This window comes from Rhineura floridana, chromosome 3 (genome assembly GCF_030035675.1).
Source record: "Rhineura floridana isolate rRhiFlo1 chromosome 3, rRhiFlo1.hap2, whole genome shotgun sequence".
Taxonomy (NCBI): Eukaryota; Metazoa; Chordata; class Lepidosauria; order Squamata; family Rhineuridae; genus Rhineura; species Rhineura floridana.
In genome coordinates, this window is record NC_084482.1 from 20,235,334 (window position 1) to 20,263,148 (window position 27,815).

Consider the following 27,815-nt stretch of genomic DNA (forward strand, 5'->3'; position numbering starts at 1 on the left):
CTGCAAAGGGGCATCTACCAGTCTATATGCGCAGGTGCTTCATGCAATCAGGACTCCTGCATTTAGCCTAAGAATGAAGAAGCTCTGATAGGGCTTTAGGAGTAATGTGTTGCTCATAGCAGAAGTAGTGCAAAATCCTTGGGGCAAAATCACTTGGAGGTGTGAATTATGTGCTGTGCTATCTCTTGGTCCTCGTAAAGAAATATGGGTGTCTTACACTATATTCAGTGTTCACATATTTTCTTCAATACACTTTCCTCCCAGGGCTGGCAGCAGCTGTGCCCTTGGGCACCAGCCTGTCCCGGGCCCATGGCGCCTGCGTGCATGTGCCACCTACCTCTCCTGCTGCAGTAAATGCTGGCCACGCTGCGCGTGCATGCCTACCGTCAACCAAAGTGGCGACCAGGGTTTTCTAAGGGGCTGATGCCTCCACCGCCATCTTGGTTGATGGCAGGCATGCGTGTGCAGTGCAGCCAGCATTCACCACAACAGGTGAGGTAGTTGGGGTGTGCAGGCAGGCATCGTGGGCCTGCGTGATTGTGTGTGTGTGTGCCTGGGAGCTTCCTGTCTGCAATCTGCAGCAGGGTCAGGAGCTGATACTGTAGATTACAGAACGGGAGTGCTACCCCCCCCCAAGGAGGGGCCCTTGGCCAGGGCCCGACGTGGCCACCCTCTGGTGCCAGCCCTGTCTCCCCATGCACTGAAGCTCCCTTATGCCCTCTAGACTTACATGATGGTTATTGGCACAGATTTTGTGCACTAAAATGCAATATAGGCCAAAAAAGACCAATGTGATCCCTATCAAGGATCAACTAAAAAGCATCCCTGCATATCCTTTTAGCAGAGGAATCTTTCCATCGGTCGTGAATGGTGTCTTCTCTCTCTCTCTCTCTCTCTCTCTCTCTCTCTCTCTCTCTCTGTGTGTGTGTGTGTGTGTGTGTGTGTGTGTGTGTGTGTGTGTGTAAAAGAGAGAGAAGGCAGCATAACACACTGAAGAGTGGCCTTTGTATAGAATACTTTTGGAACCTTTGCAAAGATACAGGGGTACCCTTGTTAGCTTGTTACAGCAAAAACAACAAGGAGTTCAGTAGTACAGTACAGTTCAAGGCTAACACATTTATTGTGGCATAAATGTTTGTTGTCCAGAACCTACTTCATCAGAGGCAGATAAAGGGTAGAAACACGCTCGCCGTTTTGCCAGTTCCAGTGTATAGCCATTTCTCTCTTCTGAAAACGGGAGCACACAACACTAGTCAAACCCCACTCCTTTTTACTGTAAAACTTGGTGGGAGCAGCTTGAGTGCATTTTTAAAAAATTCAGTTTCAAAGAGATTTCACAACTGATCAGCAGATCCACCCGTTCCCCTTCCTAATGGAAACACTTTAGCCAAAGATACAAGAAATAGCCTGAAACTGCGGGTGCTTTCAGATGGGTGTTTATTGTGATTGGTGCTCCTTGTGCATTCTCTCTCTTTTTTTTTTGCTGCAACCATACTATGTAATTGCAATCAAAAAGCCAGTCCATCTTCCTGCTGCCCTTCTTAATCCAGATTTCCCCTTTCTAGGGCAAATCCAAAAAGTTTTTTTAAACAACAGCAACAGCTGCTGCCAGTGACCTGTTTGCAATATCTCAACAATCCTTTTGCAGTATGAAGCGCCCACCTGGAAGTACCTTGATGAAACGCTTGCTTGATGTTTCCTGAGAAATTTCTCTCTTAAAAAACACAAAAACTTCTCTCTTCCTCTGCTAACAAAATTTCCCCATGCTGAGGGAAGTTTCCCTCAATCAACACACATCAGTTCCTCATGCTGATTTTGAACACTGTGACTTCAGCTGCAGGCATACTAATTTTTTTCAGATAGTTAAAGGCATTGTGGGGGGAGGAAATGGATTTCTGCTTGCAACATGTACACCAATCTCACCATTGCCTCTGGTAAACAGGTGTTTCAGGTTTTGTATTGTTTCGAAAACCTACAGAATCTGTTTTACCAGAAGCAAAATGGTACAAGAAAAAAGGGAGCTCCATGGGAAGTGATGCCTCTTTCAAGTTGTTTTCAACTCTTCTAAAAACCAACAGCAACATTTGTCTGACTCCCACCTTTTTCTTCATTTGAGTTGCCAAGATACCTGTTTGTAGTCTGGTGTCTGTTATATCTGCCAAGACAACAGCCAATGTTCTTAACAATCTCATCAGGCAAAGAAGACCTGCTGTTAGTTAACATTTTCCAGACAAGGGCTGTGACCTACCAACACCTTGCTGGAGTAGTAATTGTTTCCAGCAAAACCACTCCTCTGTGACTGAAATATTTTCTTCGTTGCATGACAATGAAAAACAAAATGCCCAAAGAATTGCAGTGCCCAAGGACCAGAAGCAACAAATTGTCTTGTTATTGGGAAAAAAAACTGGCTAGGGTTGCATGAAAATACACGACAAGCCTGAACGTTTTTTAAAAGGCCAAAATAATTTCCAGCTGGTCATGAAGATGGGAGTTCAGATTTCTTGGATAAGTAGGGTCATGGTGCTCCTGATTAGGGATGGGGTTCGCTATCTGATTCCATTCCATTTCTCAGTTAATCAAATAGGCTGCCAGTTCCTATTCGCTATAAATTGGGTTCTGCTAGTTGTTGCGATTCCCGGTTCTCCTTTTTTTCCTGTTATTTTTTCTGGAAAAAATATGTAATTTTCTCTGTTAATCCTTATGCTGCTGTATATTTATATAATGTATACAGCAGCAGCAGGTTACAAAAATAATTACGTGAAGCCGCGAATGCACACAAAGAGTGGAAACCTGTTTGATGATGAGACAAACTTGCAGATTATCCCAGAATTCGATACCAGATCTGATTTTGTGAATATTCTACACCATCCCTACTCCTGATTATTAAAGAAGCTGGCATGACAGAATGCAAAAGACTGGAACTGGGTGCAGGGGCTAGGTTGGAATCCCAGTTACAGTTTCTAGCCTGAGTTTCACCTAAAACAAAATATGATACAAAACGGAGTCTTGTTCTCAGAACTAAGGTCATTTCCCATGAAAGGGAAACAGGCACTCAAGCAATATGGGCAACAAAGCAGGTGCATGGAGAGGCCTAGCAGCACAAAAGGGCAGAACTCTTTAGAGGTATATTAAGGAACATGGGAGCTAAGGAACCAATCAGAGAAGAGTGTGCCATCTAGCAGGAAGGGATGGAAACACCCTTCTGTGGAGGCCATTGTCATGGGGCTAATGATGGCAAGGAAGTGTTGCATGATTGTGAAGTAAGTCATGAGGGATTGTAGTTCAAGATATCTCAAAGGGCATAACTAGCCTACAAACAATCTGATTTAATATTCATTCCTCCTTTCAATGGATCTCTGGGAATTGTAGTTTGGTGAAGGAGGTCTAAGGATCTCTGACATAATGCTCATTAAACTATAGTTTCCAGGATTGTATTGTTGGGGGGTGGGGATAGGGAAGAGAAAGCCACAACAAAACAGTATAAATCTGTATTGAAGATAAGCCAGACTGCTCCCCGAAGGCCATTAATCTTGGCATTGGGTTGCATACCAGTTTGGGTGGGTTGAAATCGGACTTTCTTTATCCCTGGGGCTACTTCCCATTCTTCCAGTTGGGTGCTATCAGATGAAACTGGGAGTGTGGAAACTTCCTGTGGGGATGCTCCCATACCTATATCATGAGAAGCTGAAAACTTCGGGTCTGCCTTTAGGAGAGGCTCAGTGCCGGCATTCAGAAATCTGGGTGCCTGATGCCTTTGAGAACTATTCTTTTTGCTCACAGGTTTCTTCCTTTGCCCTGTGCAGTTTTCTTCCTCTTGCTGGATTTTTGTTTCTCTCCACAGAAGTCAAGGCACACAGAAAGTGAAAAGCTGCAAGTGCAGATCCAGGCTTACCTGGACAACGTGTTTGACGTGGGCGGGCTGCTGGAGGATGCTGAGACCAAGAATGTGGCCTTGGAGAAAGTGGAGGAGTTGGAAGAGCACTTATCACATGTAGGCGTACAGCTATCCCCTTTAATTCATCATAAGAACATAGGAAGAGTCCTGGTGGACAAGACCATGCTTCCATCTAATCCAGCCTCCTGTTCCCAACGGTGACCAATTAGATGCCTCTGGGAAGCCTCAAAGCAGGCCTTGAAGGCAATAGCCTTTTCCCATTGTTTTTACCTCTCCAACATTTGGTCTTCAGTGGTATTTTATATTATTATTATTATTATTATTATTATTATTATTATTATTATTATTATTGAATCACTTTTCTCACCAGGTGACCCAAAGCGATTTACATAACCAGTTACAACAACAGGATCCATAAAGCCTAAAAACACCTTTAACAATTAAAAACAAACTGAAACAATCAATCAATACAAATAAACGGCAGGTATACAAGTCCTGCCACATTAAAAGAGACCATCAAGGGCCAAAGGCCTGGCTGTAGAGGAAGGTCTTTGCCTTGTGCCTAAAGATGGATAAAGATGGTGACAGGCATGCATCCCTGGGGAGAGTGTTGTACCACTAAAAAGGTTTTTTCTTGTGTTGCCACCTTCTGAACCTCCCATAGAAGGGGTGCACAAAGAAGGGTCTCTGATGACAATTGCAGGGTCCAGGCTGGTTCCTGTGGGGAGAGGCAGTCCTGAGCCGCATAAGGCTTTATAGATCAAAATCAGCACTTTGAATAGAGCCTTGGAATCTGAATGCTAGTCAGTGCAGTCGTGCCAGAATTGGGTGTTACATGTTGAGGCCGATTTACCTCAGTCAGCAGTTTGGCTGATGAATTCTGCATCAGCTGCAGGTTCCGAACTGTCTTCAAAGACACCCCTATGTATAATGCATTGCAGTAGTAAGTTGCCAGAGCACAGAGAACAATAAAAACAGAACAGTCTTGATCAAAAGAAAGTTGATGATTCTTATGTTATTTTATTCTATTCAGTTGACAGAAAAGCTGCTGGATCTGGAGAATGAGAACATAATGAGGGTAGCAGAGCTGGAGAAGCAACTGTTACAGCGGGAAAAGGAACTGGAGATTGTTAAGGTATGTGGGCACAAGAAAGAGATGCGGAGGCTTTCCCAAGAAGAAAGCCCATTGTCTCATTTAAAGTAGTGGTTCCCAAATCTTTTTTCCTATGGATCACTTGAAAATCGCTGTCTTGCTGGACTACTTAATTATTTTAATAGCACTATGGTCACTGCTCCCAATTGGTTCAACAACACTTACATCTTGTACCAGGTCCCGGTCCCCACTGAGGATTAAGTCCATGGTTGCCGTCCCTCTGGTCGGTTCCATGACCAACTGGTCTAGGGCATAGTCATTTAGTATATCTAGAAATTTTGCTTCTTTGTCATGACTGGAACACATATGCTGCCAGTCTATGTTTGGGTAGTTGAAGTCACCCATTACTACCACTGTCTACAGTACTAAAGCCTTCAGCCTCAACACTCTCTGACTGCAAGTCATTAGGACCCTCCCCCAAATCCCATTCTGCCTTCTCCTCTTCTTCCACATCACTCCAAGGCCATTCCACTAGACTAATGATGCTGGTAGTCCGCAGACCACAGTTTGGGAACCTCTGGTTTAAAGCTTTTTTTCAAATGATCTTCTAAGGAACTCTGAGATGCTTCACCAGAAACTTCTCAATGAAAAGATCAGTAATGACAGGCAGGCTTCCTTGATAGTTTGCCCCCCATTATGAGTCTTCCCACCTATATGGGGAGCATTACTGTATGCCAGGGAGAGGTTTCATTTTGTACAGGGTGATGATGAGACCCAGTGGGGCCCGGGCCATGCTGCCCATGAACTGAGAGTGCACCCTAGGACATGCCTCAGAATCTCCTGCAATGCGCAGGGTTTCTCCAGCAGATAAGCTGGAGAAACACAAACGTTTCTTGAAGGTAGAAAGTTTGACGGACCACTGATTTAAAGGAATGTGCCCCATCAGGGTTCATCCTTGGGTGTTTCTAGTGTAGAAATGAAGCACAATTCTCACCTCCTTGAGCTATTCTTCCAGGCTCTTTTCATTGGTTGCAGACCTAGCCATTTTATAACAATCATCTCTTAAGTTTATATTACGTGGGTCTTTATGGGACTCTTGTTTTTGATGAGTCAAAGTGATGACACGTCATTCAGGACAGCTATAGTCCCTTTGGTAAATGGCCCCTGTTCTCTTGCTTGGGGCTGACTGACTGGCTTTCTATGGATCATCCATGGTTTGGTCCTCTTGCGTGATATGGAATGTCTCCTGCAAATAAATCGGACCATTTCCTTTTCCTTCATGCTTCATACAGTCAGCATGACCATCAGAAGCTGCAGATGGAGGATGGCATGTTTGTATCTTCCCACCCCCACACTGATAAAACATGCTGCATATAGGAAATTAATATATCAGGCTAGTCTAGAACCCGTTGCCGTGTTATGCTATTTCCCCCCCCCCCATGTACAGGAACTTATTATTTTGCTATGGAGGAGAATTGAAATATGTACACACACATCCACCTCCATACCTCTTCCCACAGGTGGTACAGTTGACAATAAGCTTTGCCACTTAATTCTGCTTAAGGTATAATGTGGCCCTTGATGCATTGAGGCCAAGTGACAGCTGACCTACGAACAGAGCATGGGAAGAGGCCTTATCTCTCTCTCTCTCTCTCTCTCTGTCTTCTGGGGCAGGAAACGTACGAAAGCGCCAGCAACCAAGTGCATACCCTGCGGAGAATCATCAAAGAGAAGGAGGAGGCTTTCCGGCGTCACTATACCTCGCGACCAACGGTGGGTGACCATCTGCCACTGCCACCACCTCCAGAGGTCGAGGTCAACTTCAGCGACATCCCAGAGGATGACCTCCGCCTCCCAGTCCTGCCTCCCATGGAGGCTGCCCCTCCACCCCCACCTCCGCCTCCACCTCTTCCCCCACCCCCTCCTCCACTACCAGGTGAGTCCAGAGGAAAGAAACCCCCACATGTTTTCACACATTGCAGCAAGAATAGTAGTTTTCCCCCCCTTCTCTCTCTCTTGCAGATAAGTGTCCTCCAGCCCCACCGCTTCCTGGCACATCCCCCTCTATGATCCTTAGTATGGGCTTATCAGGTACATTTGACATACTGGAAAAGGGGGAGTGATAAAAGGGTCTTGGGATGGTGTGTAGATGGTGCTATGTGCATGCTGTAATTTCATGGGTAAAAGCACAGAATACAACTCCCTGAGAATCTCTGTTCTCTTTTTCTTAAAAAAACAAAAGCACACCCCACCCCAAAGCCAAACCATGTTTCTAGCCCTTATGGTTGCCACAGGTATGCTTGAACTTGAGTGGGCAATATCATCGGAACATTCAGAAGCCAGAAAGAAGGCAGCTGAATAAGATCTCCAGAAACAGGAGACAATTTCAGTGCCCTGCATAGCTCTTCCCTATGACTAGTAAAACCAAAGTAAATTATGCAAATAGAAACTCTTGGAAATTACATTATGCAGCAGTTATGCAAACATGTTTGATTTGCATAATTCTTGTCAATTGCAGAACTTTCCTTTTCAGAGCACTGATTGTTTTTAGTACAAACATGTAATTTTTTAAAAGCTCTGTATGCAGCACAATCCTATATATCAGCCTTTCCCAACCAGTGTGCCTCCAGATGTTGTTGGACCACAACTCCCATCAGCCTCAGCCATTGGTAATGCTGGCTGAGGCTGATAGGAGTTGTGGTCCAACAACATCTGGAGGCACACTGGTTGGGAAGGGCTGCTGTATATGCTTGGAAAAGTTACTTTTTTGGACTACAACTCCCATCAGCCCACTCCAAGTGGCCATGCTGGCTGGGGCTGATGGGAGTTGTAGTTCAAAAAAGTAACTTTTCCAAGCTCTGATGTTTTCTCATAGGTAAATTCCATTGCATTGAATGGGACTTCCTTCTTAATAAGTGTGTTTAGGATTGCTACCAAAGGAATGGATGCACTCAGTCCATTTACATGGGACAAAGGGAAAATTCATAGTAACAGCCCCAAAATGTTCCTTGGTGGCTGCATTTGAGAAATCATAACATAAGAGAAACCAACAAAGGTGAACCAAAACTAAAACAGAAACCTACCAGAGGAAATGAGCTGAGGCCTGGCCCCTTTCCACACCTAAGAGGTCAAATAATACTTTATTCTCTCCTCTGTGCCTGCAAGCGATCCGAATTAAGAAGCCCATCAAGACCAAATTCCGCTTGCCGGTCTTTAACTGGACGGCACTGAAGCCCAACCAGATTAGCGGCACAGTCTTCAGCGAACTGGATGATGAAAAAATCTTGGAGGTAAGAGAATGGAGGAAGTCAGTACGAAGACATGATGTACAGAAGCTTATGAATGTATCATTTTCAACCTGATGTTTTTCAGTTTGCAGTCTGTTGTTTCAGTATCTATTGCATTTGTAGAGGTGAAATCTCTAACTCTGGCCAGCCTATCAAGTGTAGCACCAACAATGTTCAGTTGATCAGGGAGCTAAGGAGTTTGCAGTCCAGCTTCTGTGATGGAAGGGAAAGCTGTCACTTTGATTGGTATTAAAATCTCACACAGGACTGGGAGGAGGCCCCAGGATGTAGGGAAATTAAAGGATAATATGCCCCAAAGAAAGGAGACTGAAAGAAGGATACAGAGTAAGCAAGGTATAGAGAATGATGAGTGGGAAAGAGTGGTTGATAGAGAATGAGGCTTAAGGAAAGGAGAAGAGTGACTGAGATCCGCAGTGCCCATCTACAATGAGTGATATGGAATGCTGGTCCTACTCAGAGGATCCATTGAAGTTAAAGGTCACAACTAACTTAAGTTCATTAATTTCTATGCATCTACTAAGCAGGCCTTAATTGAATACAACCCTATGTATTTTGGAAAGTTGTTTGCTGTGCATTTGGACACCTCTTAAGAGACTATATCCAAATTTCACATGATGGTTCCTGAGATCAAGGAGCTGGTTCTCATCTATGTTTGGATACAGTTGGATGCCATTTTGAATCAAGATGGCAGACTGAACCTTTTAGAACTGCACTGATTTCAACCACTGATTTTATTTTTTGGTTTCTTAGAATTCCTGAGCAACACTGGGCATACCGTAGGGAGAAGGGACATAGTGGGACAAAGCCAGTGGCCTGAAAAGCAGAGGTTTAGAACAATGGATGTTGGATGGGAGAAAGCTACACATTGGGTCACAGAGGCAGGAGGAGCTGTAGACTATTGCCAGAAAGGAACAGAGCAGAAAAAGACAGGAGCTCAGGCAGCGTGGAGTTCAGAGATGTAAGAAGGCATCATTTTCCTGTCCTCCCTGTATTCATCATGTGCAGCGCTGCTGCCAGCCTGCTATAGTTTAGCTTCTACAAAAAACTATGATGTTCGTGTCACTGTCCACTGATGCCGAATATAATGTAATTGATTATGCAATTAATTAGGTAACCATTAGGTGATGCTACACCATTCATTTGAATGGAAGGAAAAGTCAGGAAAAAATTGGGGGGGGCCCCAGAGAAATACCATCAATCATGTTATGTTTGTGGACTTTAAAAAATGAAGCGAATATTGATTGAATGCACTGGCCAGAATTCCATTCCGGGTTGAGAAGAATCACACAAACTGATATGATTTCAGGTACCATTTCCAAATCCATCGGAATTCTCCACCATCCCTAGATCCTGGTAGGGGAATTTTACCTGTTGTGACTGGCAACCCTAAGGAAGCAATGAAGACCAAGTAGTGGTGTGTGTGTGTCAGGGCTGTGGAGTCGGTACACCAGACCTTCGACTCCGACTCCTCTATTTTTCTACCGTCCGACTCCGACTCCTTCATAAATGGCAAATGTATATTAACTAGTAATAACAAATTTACTGTAGTAAAATGCTAGCACAAGGCATTTCATCACCACCATGTGAATCCAGAGCTTGGAAAAGTTACTTTTTTGAACTACAACTCCCACGAGCCCAATCCCTGGGGCTGATGGGAGTTGTAGTTTTAAAAAGTAACTTTTCCAAGCTCTGGATTCATGTGGTGATGATGAAATGCCTTGTGCTAGCATTTTACTACAGTAAATTTGTTATTACTAGTTAATATACATTTGCCATTTATGAAGGAGTCGGAGTCGGTACATTTCTACCAACTCCGACTCCACCCAAAATTGCTCCCGACTCCACGACTCTGGCTCCACAGCCCTGGTGTGTGTGTAAGCGGATGAATGTCATATATTTATTGGAACAAACCAGCCAATTCTTTGGCAAAAGGCTTCTATTTTGCCTTGTTTCAATTAATCAGATTTGTATCCCACCATTCCTCCAACAACCTCAGGAAAGCATCATTCATGGGGCTCTCCCAATTTATACTCTCAGTAAACCTTGAGTATGGATCTGAATCTAGTTTCCCCTAATGGAAGTTCAGACCTCTATTCACTATACCACACTAGCTCTCAAAACTGAAGTATCTGATGTCATGTAATATATAACTTTAACATTGTTTTGGCCAATAATAGTAAAAAAGACAAATTGAGCTCTTTGAAATCATCATCATCATCATCCAGTAGTGGGATGGATTACTCTTTGGGTCCTCTTCCTTCTTCTAGGACCTTGATCTAGATAAGTTCGAGGAGCTCTTTAAGACCAAAGCCCAGGGCCCAGCCATTGACCTCCTCTGCTCAAAGAACAAGGCATCGCATAAAGCAGCCAATAAGGTCACCCTGCTGGAAGCCAACCGGGCCAAGAACCTTGCCATCACATTGCGCAAAGCAGGGAGGACTACTGAGGAGATCTGCAAAGCCATCCACACGTGGGTACCCCTCTATGTATGTGCGTGCATCTGTCCCCAGGGTTTTCCCTTCTAGGCCACCACTGAAATTTATTTATTTATTTTACGTATATTTCACCTTCCCTCCAAGGAGCTCTAAGTGGCATACATGTGGCTCTCCCCCTCCCCATTTTATCCTAACAACAAGGTAGGCTAGGCTGAGGAAGAGTGACTGTTCCAAGAAGGCCACCCAGTGAGCTTCATTGCTGAGGGGGGTTTTGAACCCTGGTCTCCCAGGTCCTAGGCCAATGCTCTGACCACATTGGCTCAAATGGGATTGCCTACTCCCAGCCCATTCCTTTAGCAGACTTCATCTTCTGACACAGGGCTGGCTTTGTTCATGTTGTCCTTTCAGGTTCGACCTGAAGACGCTACCAGTGGACTTTGTAGAGTGCCTCATGCGTTTCCTGCCAACGGAGAATGAGGTTAAGTTGCTACGGCAATACGAGAAGGAGCGGAAGCCGCTGGAGGAGCTAACAGATGAGGATCGTTTCATGCTGCACTTCAGCAAGGTGGAGCGCCTGACGCAACGCATGGCTATTATGGCATTCCTGGGCAACTTCAGTGAAAACATCCAGATGCTCATGCCGGTATGAGACTTCCCTCCCTTCTGGTGGAGCCCAAACTGTTGGGCTTTGTCCTCAGCTCTTGGAAAGGGATTTATTAGGCTAGAATAAAAGGAGTCCAGAAATTAGGACTCGTCCTGATCTGATCACATTTGCACCCTTTTATTTTTCCATGTATATCTAAAAAGGAGGGTAACCGAAAGAGAAGTGACAGTTAGTTATGTCATCTGATAAGACTGCAATCCTGTACACACTTACTTGGAAGAAAGCCTCATAGATTCTGAGTGGGACTTGCTTCTGCATAACATGAAGAAATTTGGACTGTGCGAGTTCACAATTTATCTTTCTAGTTTAACTGCTCCAAAGGCTACACTTGTGCCAAATGATAACAGTGTCATATATTGGTAATAAAATATTTTTTAAACACACACTTCTGCTCTCATTATAAAAAATTTGAACATACACGTTCGTTGGAATCAGGTGGTAATATTTTCCAAGCAAGTGCAAACATAACGACATCATTGCACAACCTTCAGATTACCCAGCAGTTTTGTTAGCAGGCGATTGACATACTTAACATTCTTGTCATCTGGCAGTGCCGCTGTACAGCAAAGGATGTTTGCCCAGTGGCAGAGCTCTGCTTTTGGTGCTGCCCAGCGGGAGGCATATGCATAGTTCCTTGGTAGATCACTTGTTTTTCAACCCTGCCCCCATCTTGGTAAGGGCTGGGAACGGGGAGATCATGGAGAACTGCTGCCATTATGAATAGTCAGCGCTGAGCTAGATGGACCACTTACTGGCCTGGCTCAGTGTGCAAGCATACCTAGATGCACTTGAACTGTTTTTGTTAACTGCCCCCAGTGTGGTCTGCAGCCCGTCCTCCATTCCTGATTAAGTCATACTTAGCCCTTTTCCCTCCATACTGGCGCAAGATATTGTGTGCAGCTATTGCGTCCATGCCCTGCTTGTGTGCTTCTTAAGAAGTATCTGGTTGACCACTGTATGAACAGGCTGCTGGGCTATATAGGTCTTTTGTCTGACCCAGCGAGGCTATTCTTACTTTCACAACTTCTCTCTGCCCGTTATTTTTCCTTCCTTCTGTGTTTCTTATTTTTTTTATTATTTAGATTTTTTATTATTTGCCTTCCTGACTAAAGCAGGTGTTGGGAACCTCTGGCCCTCCAGTCGTTGCTGAACTACAACTCCCATCATCTCTGGCCATTGGCTGTGCTTGCTGGAGCTGTGGGGAGTTGGAGGCCCATACCTGGATTAAAGCAGCCGAGGCAGCTGACAACAATAAAAAGTTTCAGTAATAGTAAAATACAATAAAGCAACCTATCTCCTTCCTTCCTTCCGTCTTTCCATTAATCTCTAATGGTTACTTGATTGTAAGCTTGCAGGCAGAACCATGTCTTTTTTTCTTCTTCAGCCGTTTTCAGGCAGTTTGGAAGAGCATATAATGAACACATGGGTTGGGGGAGTGGGACCATGCACACCGTTCTTGCCCCCCAACTTCCACATCTTCTTGGGTGAACAGAGCCCATGCGTATACAAGTTGTGCACACACAGGGTCTGTTTGCAAAAGAACAGTAAACCTATGGAGGTTGCGGGCAAGGACAGCTTGTCGTCATTTCTTTCCTGCAGCCTTCCAAGTGCTCATTGTGCCATTTTCCAGGCTGTGCTCACTTCCAGGTGACCTGTTTATTGAGCATCCTGATTTGTTCGCACAAAGTTTGTGGGAAGGTTTGATGATGTCAGCTGTTTATTGAGTTTTCATCCTGATTTGTTTGCGGGGAAGTTATATGATGCTGCAATCAAGTGTTATCCTACACTTTCCAAGTGCATTTTCCTATCACTTTCCTTATTTCAAAAAATCTGATTTTGGGGGAGTTTGTTGTGCAAGACTGCCAAATCAGCTTTAATTGTGCAGTCTGAATTTGCTGGTATGTGATTGAATCCCACCCGAAAACGGTGACAGTCTGAAAACATCCTGCGTGAAAAGAGCTATTGGTTTTACATTGACTAAGGGATTAGGTGTAACTAAACCAATAATTGTTATTATCTTTCTGGCTTTTGCTCCCTATAGCAACTCAGCGCCATCATTGCTGCCTCGGCATCTGTCAAGTCTTCACAGAAGCTCAAACGTATGCTGGAGGTGAGTTCTTCTGCTGATACTGAAGTACTTACAAGAGCAATAGGGAGTGTGTGTATATGTATGTGTGGATCTAGCTCTATTTAACCCACAAACTGTTTTGAGGCAACTGTTCAGGGATGCTGTAGCAGTGGATTTCCTGCATCTCTCTGTGTGTGTGGGGTGGGTGGGGGTGGGTTGAACTAGAATCAGGGTTCTTTAATCTAGGCTCCCCAGATGTTGTTGGGCTATAACATCCATCATCCCTAGCCAGCTTAGCCAATGAAGATATTGACCCAGTGTGCGGCAAGTGTAAAAACCCAAATTCCATGCTAGAGATCATTAGGAAAGGAATTGAAAGTAGAACTGCCAATATCCTAATCCCATTATACAAATCGATGGAGCAGCCACATTTGGAGTGCTGTGTATAGTTGTGGTCACCTCATCTCAAAAATGGCATTGTAGAGTTGGAAAAGGTTCAGAAAAGGGCAACCAGAATGATCAACGGGATGGGGCAACTCCCCAATGAGGAAAGATTGTAGCATTTGGGGCTTTTTAGTTTAGAGGAAAGGTAAGTGGAGACATGAAGTGATAGAAATTATGCACAGCATGGAGAGAGTGGATAGGGAAAGATTTTTCTCCTTCTCTCATAACACTAGAACTCTTGGACATCCAATGAAGGTGAATGTTAGAAAGTTCAGGTCAGACAAAAGAAAGTACTTCACACACCTCATAGTTAAACTATGGAATTCACTCCTATAAGAGGCAGTGATGTCCACCAACTTGGATGGCTTTAAAAGAGAATCAGACAAATACATGGAGAATGAGGCTGTCAATAGTTACTAGCCATGATGGCTATGCTGTGCCTCCATAGTCGGAAGAAGTGTTCCTCTGAATACCAGTTGTTGGAAACTGCAGGAGGGGAATGTACTGTTGAGCTCATGTCCTGCTGGCAGGCTTCACATAGGCCTCTGGTTGGCCACTGTCAGAACGGGATGGTGGACTAGATGGGCCACTGGCCTGATCCAGCAGGGCTCTTCTTATGGTTGGGAATACTGGGAGTTGTAATCCAACAACATCTGGGGACCAAAGGTTGAAGCACACTGGACTAGATGATATTAGAACTCCCTTCCAACTCTGTGATTCTGTAAATGCCAAGAGGCTTAATCCTTGTGAAGTAAGGATAAAAACAAAGAGTGTCTCTGAGCATATGCATGGCGCAGTTTCCTTCACCATTGATGTACTGAGGGCTTTCAGATTAAAGGTTATAGCCTGCATGAAGGCAGAGAAATTAACCACAGATGGCCCAAGACAATTTGGCTGGGGACTCCTAATACAAGTTAAATATGAGACACATCATGCATCTTGGTGACACACCTATTCTGTCTTCCCAGATCATCCTGGCCCTTGGCAACTACATGAACAGCAGCAAACGTGGTTCGGTTTATGGTTTTAAGCTGCAGAGTCTTGATCTGGTAAGGAGGGGGCACATAACATGCACCTGCATGTACATAAGCTTATGTAAAGGCATCAGTCCATACTCTGTGCTCAAATATAGGCCTAGGAACAGGAGGGTGCCCATTCCCACATGCCCACTTCTTGCATTCAGGTGACTGCTGTTGGCAGCTGTTTGTGCCATCTTGCAATATTCCCAGGCTTATTGTACATATATTAACATTCCTGTCTCACTCTTCAAAATGGCCACTTTCTTTGTCGCCCTTTGCACAGGTTTCTGTATGTGCTTCAACTCAGACACACAGCCACAGTATGGAGCAAATTGTGTACTGATAAGAAATTCAGAATTGTGCAGCCCTGCACAAAAATCTGTGCATCTGATTTCTTGCTTGATTGCATGCTTCCACTCGTTTGGACACCCATGTGAGCACACACACCCATTTACATGCATGCACACTTACCTGCGCAGATACGATTATTTACTTTTATGCACGTATTTGCTCCTAGCCTGCACACAAATTTGCACACCCTTGTGCAGATGGCAGTATTAGTGCCTTGACATCCTGTTCTTCCCCACCTCTATCCCAAAAAGCTGTTGGACACCAAGTCGACGGACCGGAAGCTAACACTCCTGCACTTCATTGCCATGATGGTGAAGGACAAGTATCCAGAGCTGAGTACCTTCTGGCAAGAACTGCACTTTGTGGAGAAGGCAGCTGCAGGTAGGGCCCTTCCAACACTAGCTTGTTCAAGGGGCAGGGGCCAGGCATCATGTACATAACCCTTGTGCAGCCACTTCAGCCTCACTGCAGAATCCATCTCTTGCTTTATCTCTAGGTCCCTTCCTTCAAACAACATGAAGTAGCATTTTTACATTGTGGGTACACTGATTGGCGCTTACATCAGACCTGCTTTGGGCAGGCATTGGCTGTGCTGTGGAGTTCCCCAGCATAGTCAATGGTCAGGGCTGATGGCTGTTGCAGTCCAATACTATCTGGAGGGCCACATGTTCCTCATCCCTGTCTTACAGCATGCCTGCCAGTGCACTTGAAGCCTGTGGTTCTCCCAGTCCTTTGTGAGCCTTAAATTGGTTGTCATTCCCCGGTCTGAGTTGGCCCCAGGACTGACCCAGTGTTTTTCATTCCACCGCAGTATCCCTGGAGAATGTGCTGCTGGACGTCAAGGAGCTGGGACGTGGAATGGAGCTGATCCGACGAGAGTGCAGCTTGCACGAGCACAGCATCCTGCGTAATTTCCTGAGCGCCAGTGAAGGGAAGCTGGACCGACTACAGAAAGACGCAAAGACTGCTGAGGTGAGTGGAGAAGGAACAGCCATGCAACTAGGGGGTGAGCACAGAAGACTCTTTAAAATGTTGTGTGAAGAGTTTTCAGCTGAAGCTTTCCTTATTTGTGTTGGGTAGCATGTTCAAATACATTAATTTGGTATAAAGTTCAACACTGTATCTGTCCTTGTTTCCAACTGCATGCCAGATACATGTATAGCAATCCCGCAACCTGATTGGCTGTGTGCATTTGCAGATCTGGCTTGTGCCAAATTTGACTAATTCACACTTGCTTGGTGACAGATTTTTGCAATGGAATCCAGGGCGCATTTGGGATTGTGCGCTATGTAAGAAGGGATGGATGAATCAGTCTATGTCTTGTCTATGTCAGTTTCACATATGTTCAGGCCTGTTTCCACATCAACCTGCAATTTTAGGAAAGGCACAACATTTGTGCATTTTTGCTAATGTGAAACTGATTGGCCTGCCTTTGCTTTGCTAACGTGAAACTGACTAACCTGCATCTGTGCTTTGCTAATGTGAAACTGACTTTACCAAAAGTAGAACATGGGGAACACAAACATGGAATGGCTGTCAGTTCAACAGAATGTGATTGAACCGGCACCAACAAGTGCATCCCATTCCTGTTGCCGAGTCCACATGTGCTCTGACGTCAGATTTGTGTGGCTTTTAAATAATCATAGTGAATGTGTCAGCCTGGTTTGCAAAGTAGATTGTGAACAGCAGGTATGTATGTACAGATCATCTGTCAAAAGTCCACTTCATGCAGAGACTGGCGTTTTGACACTGAACCATGAGCCCGGTAGCCAGGCCTGGCAATATCCTCATGCCACAGTAGGACTGAATGCAAGGCTGAGGCCACTGTCAGACTCCATTCATGTGGCTTTCCTGTTTGGCAGGAGGCCTACAACACTGTTGTGCGCTATTTTGGCGAGAGCCCCAAGACAACACCGCCGTCTGTTTTCTTCCCGGTCTTTGCACGCTTCATCAGATCCTACAAGGTGAGTGTGCGACTCAACAGAGCTCAGGCTACCTTAGAAGCCGCACAAGCTCATGCTGTACCTTCGTGCAAAAGTGGGAGCCAGTTGCCAGCACTCCACTGCCGAGTCCTTCCTGTCATTGTTCCCAACAGGAAGTTGTTCTTCCTGTAGTGAGGTGTGGCCAGTGGGCAACAGGATTAGAACTTCCTCCCTGCATTGCTCCATCAATTCTCTTCCATGCCAATAAGGATCTTTTCATGTCCCATTGCCCATCTGTTCTTAGGTGACATCCCACTCCTCCAAGGCACCTTTAAAAGGTTTTGGTACCCCCAGCAAGCTAGTTCATCTCCGTAAACATCCATAATATGTGTCAGCCACACTTTTCTCCCCCTCCCCCTTCCACACACATACACTCTGTTCCCACTGCTGGAGAAGACTGCCATGGGCCTGGTTTCTAGTGCTGGCAGGGCACAGCCCTCAGTGTCTGGGGAAGGGGCAGCAGGCAGGGAAACACTCTACTAGTGCAAAGGGATGCCTTCCTTACAGTGACGAGATGCTCAGTCCGAGGGAGTGCAGCGAATCTTGGACTTGCATGGCCAGCAGTGGCATGAGGTGGGCTTTCTGGGACCACCTGGCTCTTCTGACGAGGATGATTTTGTTCTGTGGTTTTTGTTTCCCAGCTTGAGCTGTCGTCTCTTCTGATCACTGGTGTAGGAAGCAGAGAATCAGTAGCTGGCTCCACCCACATTATTCTTGGTTCAAGCCACAATACAGCACCTGGCAGGAGCACATGCCCATGTGCATCCCCACCTCTCAAAATTCATGGCCATTTCTGCCCATTTTTTAAGATTTCTTTCCTGCCCTTTCTGAAGGAACTCACAATAACCCTGTGAGGTGGGTTAAGACGCAGCGGGTTACCCAGCTGGACCAGACCTAGAGTCACCCAAAGAGGGACAAGTTACTCACTTCAGAACAGAACAAAAAGCTATAGCTGTCGATTATCGTTAAAGATTCAGCCTTTCCCAACCTTTGTGCCCCCGTATGTTTTGCTGGACTACAATTCCCATCTTTCCTCACCTTTGGCCATGCTGGCTGGGGCTGATGGGAGTTGTAGTCCAACAACATCTGGGATCCCAAAGGCTGGGAAGGCTAGGCTACATGTTAGCAGGAGCTTCTGATTTGTAAGAGAAGTCAGGGCAGTGGATGATACATCCTGGTCTCTTTGAGTCCCTTTCCAGCTCTATGATTCCTACCCAAGGCTCCCCTCCAGTGAGATGGGTTGGATTTCATATGGCCTGGCCAAGTGCTTTCATCTACTGCCCCACCATGTGGCTACAGATGGTATTAACTTTAGAGGGAAGGCCCATATAGCTCAATGGTTTGAGCACTTGCTTTGCATGCTGAAAATGCCATGGTTCAGTCCCTGGCATCTCCAGTTTAAAAGGATCAGGCAGCAAGTGACTGGAAAGGGCTTTGCCTGAGATCCTGGTCTAGAGAGCTGCTGCCAGTCAGAGTAAATAATCCTGGGCCAGATGGCTTGATGGCCTGACTTGGTATAAGGCAGCTCTCCCTAGGTCCACATATTCCCATCTGTGTGTGCCTGACTACTTGACTGTCACTGGACTGCCTTCTGACCTTCCCTTCCATATTTCCCGTCCAGGATGCAGAGCAAGACAATGAACTGCGCAAGAAACAGGAACAGGCCCAACGGGAGCAGGCATTGGCCCAAGAAGCCAAGAGGCTGGAGAAGGTAAGGGGCCAGTGTAGGGTGTTGTGTGGAGCCCTGAGACCTGAAGAGACTGCATTCTGAAAACAGGGGGCCCTCCTGCCATTGTAGCGTGGAGGGGACTATTAGTAGCTTTGTCTGAACTTGTTTGTGATGCTTTTAGTCCTTCATACTTCTGAGACTCTAAATGTACAGTTGTAGAAGACCAGCTCTTTTTATTGTTGTTTTCCTCCTGGTTACGTCCCAAGAGAGAATGGAAACAACACTTAGCACAATACTGTATTCTGGGGAAGAGCCATAGCTCAGTGGTAGAGCATCCGCTTTGCACGCAGAAGGTCCCAGGTTCAATCCCCGGCCCCTTCAGGTAGGGCCAGATAAGAGCCTTTGCTTGAAACCCTGGAGAGCTGCTGTTGCCAACCAGTGTCAACAATACTGAGCTAGATGGACTCAGTATAAGGTAGCATCCTATGTTCCTACGAGATGTTTTGTTGAGAAAGAATAACAGCAACAGTCGGCGCGGTTCACATCTGCTCCTGTGTGATGTTTCTGAGAAGGCTCTCCTCCTGGGCTTTTCTGACAGGAAAGTCACTTCCTCATTAAATTGGTGCTAGCTCCCCATAGTGTGATATTGGTAGAGAAACCATGAGGAACATTCCATTTTGAAGCTGGTCTGCTTTCTTGTGCATACATCTGCTCAGAGTAAAGTGCCTTGGCCTGCTGTGTCCAGTAGCAGACGTAAGCCTTTCCTTGGTAGTGAAGCTTCTTGTGTGAGTTCATGAAGGGCCCTTGCTGTGTCTCAGGGTGCAGCTGGGCTGGGGCTGTGTGTTTCTCTCTTTCCTTCTAATTCCTGACCTGCCTTCAGTTGCCTTTGCAGCGCAACAAGTGGCAGCAACAAGAGCTGATTGCTGAGCTGAGGCGGCGGCAGGCCAAGGACCACCGGCCTGTTTATGAAGGCAAAGATGGAACCATTGAGGATATTATCACCGGTAAGCCCCCGCCCAGCCAGGAGAATGTTTACGTCCTTTGCTGTGCTCAGTTTTTTCCACCAGGTGTCATTGTGTCTTTATATAGGCCAAGGAGAGAAGGTGTGGCGACAGGTCTTGTGCAGTTAAGTGAGGGGCCTCATCCTATCCCACACCCTATATGACACCCACTCCATTCTTTTATCTACTTACGTCATGAGAACTGACATCCTCTGAAGGAGCAATTTTTTTTTACTGTTGCCCATGTGCTTTTCCTTGCCCGCTCCACTCCCTCCAACAAGAAAGCAGAACTAGGCCTGTATGGTGGGTTCTTAATAGCCTGTCTGGCCTAATATCTGTGAGGGCACACACACAAAACCTCACTATCTTATTCCAGTTTCAAGCATATTTTTGTATCCATGAGGACTAGAAATTGTTTTCCTGTTTTAAAATGGGGGGGGCGGAAAGAGAGGTCTCTGGAAGCTGCTTTCTGTGTTCACTACCACATTCTATGCCTCTTTGGCATTTCTGTGGAACTAGGGCACTACTCTGGCTATAACTCTACAAGAGTTCATACATTATGGTTCATAATAAATCAGACACTGGTTGTGGACAGTCTTCCTCAAGATGATAATGTGAGGCATGGTATTTGTTTTTGCGATGCTATTCCTGTGTCACCTGTGGTATGACACTTTGTACCACCGTGGCACTACCAACTGAGGTGCTCAGTCATGGGTACCAGAGTTAGCTGACTTTTATAGCCTCAGGTGCCATTCTATTCTCCAGGCCAGAATCATGTCATGTTGTACAACCCAGCCCCCTTGTGGACAGTAAGGCCTTCAAATCAGCCAGGCCTAGCATATGCCTCATAGGAAGTACAGTCCTGAAAATGAGCATTGCTGGGTTACTGTGTGAGATGAGGAAACCCCTAATGCAAGAGTAGAGAAGCTTTTGCCAACTTGGCACCCTTTTACTGTTTTGGACTACAATTCCCATCAGCCTCAGCCAGCACAGGTGCTCTGGCTATAGCTATTGGGAGCTGAAGTCCAAAACAGCTGGAGGGCACCAGATTGGCAAAGGCTAGAGTAGGCTGACCAACTGCAAAGGAGGCCAAGGTTCTTCTATTTCTAACAGTTCTTCAGGTAAGGGAGTTTCCGCAGGTGCAGCTTTTTTAACCCATACATGAGAAGCTGCATCTGCTGGGATTCCCTTACCTGTGCATCTGTTTAAAGATCCAGGAGCCCTGCCCTTCTTTGGTATCTGGTCACTCTATTGCTTTGCAGGCTGGACTGCTAGTAGCCCATCCCTAATGTTACTTCCTGAAAGGCATCAACAGTAGCACAGGTGTTACCACGCTTTTCAAAGGGAGCAACCACAGCCATGTCTATGAGGGCAGAAAGACAGAAATTGGGACAGAAACAGAGGGAAGGCCTTGATTCTCCTCTCTCCTCATAGGGGGTGGCAATGCAAATTGGAGGAGCACTGCATTTTCCCTTGTGGAGGGTTTATTTCAAGTAGATGTGATGGAATCTTGGCCTTGGCCTTCTTCACCTGATGTCTCTAGTTTATTGATGCATTAGCCATATAAGTCTGTAGCACAAGTCAGAGTACAATTACGTGTCTGTTCTATATATAAAGCGTCCACCGGATTTCTAGCTCTCTGACGTATCTGTATGTCTTTGTCCATCCCCCTCCCACCCCGCAGTGTTGAAGAGCGTCCCCTTCACTGCCCGCACAGCGAAGCGGGGTTCTCGCTTTTTCTGTGAGCCATCCCACCATGACGAGCCTAACTGTTAGCTCCACCCTCTCCCTCGTCAAAGGTACCCGTGGAACGTTGTGTCCTCTTCTGCATGCAGCTCCTCCCTTCACGGAGCCCAGGCTTTCCCTCCTGCATGCCTTGTTGTCTCCTCCCATGAGCTTAGGGCTTCTCAACCTGTTCTTGGAGGCCTGCTCCCATTTTGCAGAGAGTCACCATCACTATACAGCAGCCTTCTCCCAGCCTGGTGCCCTCAAAGCTGGGGCTGATGGGAGTTGTAATTCAAAATATCTGGAGGGCGCAAAGTCAAGGAAAGCTGCTATACAGGCTAGTCACTTTGTGGACTCGGTGGTGATCCTCAGGAATCATGACTGCAGTTGATGACTCTTCTCAGACTGCCTGCAGGGTGACCTGATATACAAGACAAGGCTCCTGCTCCAGCATATTCCATTAGCTGTGTAAAAAAGAAAAAAGAAAATTCCTGCAGGGACACCTTTTCATAACTGCTGCATGACAAGCTGCACCTGCCAGAATTCCTCATTTGACAGAACTACAGATGCTTGATGCCTGTCAGCTTAGCACTCTGTGTCCCATTGTTATACATTTCCAAGGTTCTCTCTGCTACCATGAGGGCTAGAAACTTGCTAGGTGTTTTAATGGAAACAAATGAAATGTTTAAAAAAGAGAGAGCCTCCTAAAAGCATGGTCATAGCCCCTTCACTGTTGAGAATCCCTGCATGGACCCAGAGGAACCATCTCCTTGCATGGATGGCATGATGAGGTCATCACAGACATCTTGTCTTGATTTGCATGCATCATTCTGTATTCTGGCTATGAGATCACCTTATCACACTAATGCAGTAGAGTAGCTTATTAATCCTCTCTTGATGAAGAGAGTGGGTCCGTGGTTTGCTGCCTGAATGTTCATTGGGGGTGAAAACAGCACGGTAACTGCATGGTAAAAACTGTGTGGTCCACTACAAATTAGGCCCAGTTTTCACATGCAGCAAACTCTTGTGGTAAAATTTCCCTGAGAACTTCAGCCTCCAGATGGGGTAACTGCGTATTTGAATGTTTATAAAAACATCCCTCCTGAATGTATAAAAATAGTATGCTAGCTGAATCTAAGCTGAACCCTTTTCAGTGACATTGTCACTTTTTACAAGCAGGCAGGTTCTTTCTGTGAGGGAGCATATGTACCCCCTCCTCCAATACGTACATGTGTGTAACCTGCAGAGGTTACCGCAGGGATTCTGTTGAATGTGTAAATTTAGCCTTAGTTAAGGCCTAGATGCCACCGATACCAATTGGGTCTACTCTATTCAAACTATTTTTGCTTAATGAGTCGTGAAAGAGTTGGTTTTAAAAAGCAAGGAGTGAGATTAAGATCACAAAATCCTATAGATGTCTGCTGAAAAACAACTCCCATTGATTTCAGTGTTCACTCCTGGAAAAGTAGTTAGATTATTGCAGCAGCTTAATGTATGTTTTGGAGGAAGGGGAACTGCAAATGAAATGATTAATGGCTTGATTTATTCAAAATATGACGCATTTGATACTTTTAATTGATCCACTGTTTTTTCCAGAACCACTACCAGGTCATCTTTTGGCTGAGCCTATTTTTGAATCAAAGAGACAAAATGTATAACACTTCAGTTTTTTGAAGAAAACTCTCCAGAATATTCTCCGTTTCCATATAAGGGCTGAATATACAAATTGGACGCAATACAGAGGAAGTTAAGCATGCCTAAATCTCAGTGAAGTAAATTGGAATTAAGTATACGGTGAAGTCCCCAAAAGGGCCAGGTAGCTAGTGCCTCAGTGTTAGAGAGCCACTGCCAGGCAGAGTAGACAATGGCAGTTCCTGGGAAGCACAAGCAAGTGGGGAGAGTGCTGCTTTGATCAGGTCGTGCTTGCAGACTTCCCATAGGGTGCTGGACTAGATGGGCCTTTTTCCTGATCCAGCAAGGCTCTTCATATGCTGTTACTGTGCTAGTGGGCCAATAGGATTAGGCAGCTTTCTATTTTCCTGTGTCCCTACTGAGGCTACCATTGACATGTTGTAAGTGCCAACTGGCAAGCTCCTGTTTCGAATCTCACCTCAGCCATAAGTTCTTTAGGTGATCATAGGCAGGTCGCTATCTCTCAGTTTCAGTCCCTAGCCCATAACACTGCCACACCTTACATGGTTATTGAAAGGATGGCAGAAATAATGGCTACAGACCAACAAAAAATTAATTACAATTAAGGCCAGTGGTGTTAATCTGTGTTGAATTGTACCTGAATTACTTTTGAACACTCTGATAAATGCCATGGTTGATGCTTTAGGCATGCTGTAACTACTTCTGGATTGCACCCAATGTGTTTAAGGCAAGGACAGGGAATCTTCGGACCTCCACCAGCCCCAGCCAGCATGGTTAATGGTCAGGGATGACAGGAGTTGTATTCTAGATGCAACATCTAGAGAGCCACAGGTTCCTCACCCCTGCTTTAAGGGCATGTCCACACATTGACTGCCTACAATGCCATCTTGGTGCAGTAGCAAACAATTGGGGGTGCAGGAAGTGTCCCAGAGGGTCAATTCCCTTCAGACACCCCCATGGAGAAAGCAGGAAGCCAGCACTGATCCTGCAGTTGTCTCCAAGAGTTGTTTGGTGGCAACGGGAACCACAGCAGAATGAAGTCCTGGTGCCAGTGGACCATGGGAAGTCAGATGCTCTATCTGAATGCATCTGAGGTGATTCCCATCATTAACAATGTGCAGGTAGAGGTGTGAGTCACAGAGGCTGGTCACTGGAGAGTTTGGTGGGAAGACGTGACACTGTCACCTCCGACCGCACCACCACCCCTGGCAACTGGATGAGCTAGTCCAGCCTTTCCCAACCAGTGTGCCTCCAGATGTTGCTGGACTACAGTTCCCATCTTTCCTGACCATTGGCAATGCTGGCTGAGGCTGATGGGAGTTGTGGTCCAACAACATCTGGAGGCACACTGGTTGGGAAAGGCTGAGCTTGTCTGATGGTAATACTTTTCCAGACCTGGTGGCTCCTTACAGGACTTGGAGAGGGCAGGTTCCAGCCCCCTGAGGAGAAGAGTTTTTCCCACCCACCTTTCTTGATTTGGCCTAATTTTTGTTTTTATCCCCTCCATAGCAGCAAGAACCATCTGCCTCTAGTTCCCCCTCAATTCATCCACGGCAGAGGGTAAGAAACAACAGCTCTCTGAACGCCTGGAGACTTTATCCTCTGCTTTGCTGCTTCTGCCCAAGTGGGAGGCACAAAATGAAAAGCTTGCACTTTGGCCACAGAGTTGGCTACAGCGGTTGCCCATCCCCAGTGGACTTCAGTCTTGCTCCCTGCCTCCCTCTGGTGGGCAAAGATGGTAGTCCCTTCTTCTTTCTAACCTTTCTAACCTAGTGCAATATGTGGTCAAAGAAGCGTCTCATAGACTCTGTCAGTAAATCAAACAAAGACTTGCCTGAAAAGAAGGGGGTTATGTATAGGGGTAGCCAGGATGGGTAGTTAAATGTCTCCAAGGGGCAAGAACTGCTGCTCTGCGATCTGCTTTCTTCCCACCCCAAATGATACTTTTAGGAACTCAAATGCCCCCAATAGCAACCGCTTATGCATTGTTTCTCTTGTGATTCTCTGCTCCTGTCCTGACTGGCTGTCTCTTTCTCCCACAGAATCCTGCATACCCTGCCTTTCCAATAGGCTAATGCTGCATTCCCAACGGCCCAGACCTGTTTCTTTTTTGCCAAAGGAAAAAAAAAACTTCCATCCTTTCAAAGATTTTAAACTGAAGAACCAAAGGGACATTTAGGAAGTGCCTTACTGCGACAGTATTATTGTTATTCTCTTATTATTTAAGGTGTATTTTTTAATCTGTACATATATGACAATTCCCATCAGCCCTTCGCACTGCTGCCCCTTGCTCAGTCAGCGCTGAACAGATGAGACTGTTTGGGCTCTTTAGAAGAGCCTTTGGCCAGCAGGTGTCTGACTTCCTCCTTCTAAAGCCTCAGTCCTTTGAGCAGCTGGACCAAAATTGCACTTTGACTTTTCAGCAACTTGTCTTTAGTGGATGGCGATGATGGACATCATCACGGTTAGGTCCTGACACTATGCAGTGGGGAAGGAGGGGGACAGTATTTCCAGTAGTAGACCTTTGTGTATGGTGCTAGTCTTGCAGACCAGCAATGTTTTTCTGGAGCAGGCTTCAGCAGTGCAGTGGTCTTCTTGGAGCAGGCTGTGAACTGGCATTGAGGAGTTTAAAAGGTAGGCTGTGGTGGCCTTTGGGGGGGGAAACCACTGGAACCCTTCTTCAAAAGATAAAACCTTCAGACCCAAAGTCTCAGGTCTCAACTACCTGGTGTAGGCACAACAGGGAAGCGACAGTGGTGAGCCAACCATTGGCTTATCATAAGAAAGATCCTGGGCAGTTACAGGCAACTTTGGACACTGCCCAAGATTATAAAAAAATATTTTCCAGAGGACCAAATTCTGCTTCCAGTTCATGTGTGGTATTTTAGATACAACTCTCTTTTCATTTACTGGACCAAACACCTTAACTCTCACCAGGACCAATCTAGTATGCCTCTTATGTCCCCTTCAAGCCCTCAGAACAAGTGCCATAAAGACCTGCCAGGGATGGATGGATCAGTCTAGTTCTAGTCTCCATCAATTTTGCATGTATTCATTCATAAGTCTGCTTCTGCATTAATCTGTCTTTTTTTTTAAAGTACCAAAATCCATATTTAAATCTATGTGTGCATTTCTAAATGCATTTTATCCTAAATACAATTTTTTTACGCATTTTGGTACATTGATCTGAGAGCTTTTATCACAAAATTTGGAGAAAGTGCAAAATCTGAAGGAGAATTGCATTCTGATCTGTGTTTTAGTCCATGAGGTGTGAATTAGGTCAGTACACTTTAAAAAGTGGACCACATAAAATTCTCCAGCATTCCTAAGGCCAGTCCCAAAAATATTTGGACACCTGCTGCCAAAAAACTAAATTGTAGCCTGAGAATCCTAAAGAAATTAGGTGCTGCCTAGCAGGTAACCGATTAAAAAGAAGTGAAGCATTAGCACACAATAGGGAGCCATTTTGCGTCCTTTAATGCCTTACAGACAAAATGGCATCCCTCTTGACTTTCCACTAAATAACATAGAGCAATACCCACTAGACAGTTCACCAGTGCAAGTTTCATTGAAATGAGTGGAATGAACTCATTCATTTTAGTGAGGTTTGCTGCAAAAACTTCCCAGTCAATATTACCTCATAAGTCAAACTTTTAAGGGCGCCTGGAATCAGCTGCCTCTAGCACCTGACTCATCATACTAAAATGGTAGGACCACCACTGGCCCTTGTTCTTTAGCGGCTGATTGCTGCATTGCTGTTTGAACCTAGGCCTCAAATGTTAGGCCATGATGCTTCTTGAGACAATCAGAACAAGAGGACCCACTTTAATATCCTCTTAACCTGCTTTAATTTTTTCCCTCGACCAAAGATTATTGTCCGTAAGTTATTAGAGCTGCAGACAGCATTAGGATAAAGCCATTTGACAATGAAATCAGGATTGCTTCTTCAGTTGTTTTTAATTCAGGGAATCAACTTTACTCCCTTGGGGTTTTAGCCACTTTCTGGAACTAGGAAGCAATTAGGGATATGTGAAAGAGGTTTATATAGGCTTTCATTCACCAAAGAGATCTTTAGACAGGGCTGGCTTCAACAGAATGTTATGAATATGAAGTTGTATTTGTTCCTGTATTTGAATGTTCAACCACTTGTCTTTCCAAGGCCAAACCAGATGGGTCCTGTTGCCTCTCCCCCCCCCCCCCGGCTCTGAAGCATAGTCAACTATGCACAAGAACATTTTGTACCGCATAATGATCTTATGTGACTTTGGTCTGTAGAGAAATAATTGGGATTTCAGAACAGGTGCCAAGGCCCTGTGGCATTCTAGTTACCTAAACAATGGAAGGAACCAACCACTTGATCAGGAAGGACTCAGCAAGTCCTTCTGATTTGGCACATCTACGGAAAGCAGTGATGATCAGAGCTCTAGAATAGAGCATTAGTCACGGTCACGGCAGAAGCATCTCCTTACATTAACCTGTATATAAACTGTGCCAAAGAATCTCATGGT

At 45.4% G+C, this 27,815-nt stretch overlaps 1 protein-coding gene across 11 annotated transcripts in view; it reads left to right on the top strand.

Annotated features, from left to right (window-relative positions):
* FMNL3 (formin like 3) overlaps positions 1-27,239 on the top strand; it is a 130,390-nt gene extending 103,151 nt beyond the window's left edge. For 6 of the 11 annotated variants that reach the window (XM_061614840.1, XM_061614850.1, XM_061614849.1 and 3 more), the window contains 15 exons: positions 3,842-3,991; positions 4,929-5,030; positions 6,663-6,924; positions 7,011-7,079; positions 8,154-8,278; positions 10,564-10,766; positions 11,140-11,374; positions 13,437-13,505; positions 14,876-14,956; positions 15,529-15,658; positions 16,089-16,249; positions 17,140-17,241; positions 18,881-18,970; positions 19,809-19,932; positions 25,350-27,239. In XM_061614840.1, coding sequence (XP_061470824.1) covers positions 3,842-3,991; positions 4,929-5,030; positions 6,663-6,924; positions 7,011-7,079; positions 8,154-8,278; positions 10,564-10,766; positions 11,140-11,374; positions 13,437-13,505; positions 14,876-14,956; positions 15,529-15,658; positions 16,089-16,249; positions 17,140-17,241; positions 18,881-18,970; positions 19,809-19,932; positions 25,350-25,486 — 2,040 coding nt within the window. In that variant the 3' untranslated portion in view covers positions 25,487-27,239. Of the gene's footprint in view, positions 1-3,841; positions 3,992-4,928; positions 5,031-6,662; positions 6,925-7,010; positions 7,080-8,153; positions 8,279-10,563; positions 10,767-11,139; positions 11,375-13,436; positions 13,506-14,875; positions 14,957-15,528; positions 15,659-16,088; positions 16,250-17,139; positions 17,242-18,880; positions 18,971-19,808; positions 19,933-21,613; positions 21,729-24,816; positions 24,868-25,349 lie in introns of all 11 variants that reach the window. The other 5 variants (XM_061614843.1, XM_061614845.1, XM_061614848.1 and 2 more) reach the window with 5 other exon arrangements.
* Positions 27,240-27,815: the final 576 nt, after the last annotated feature.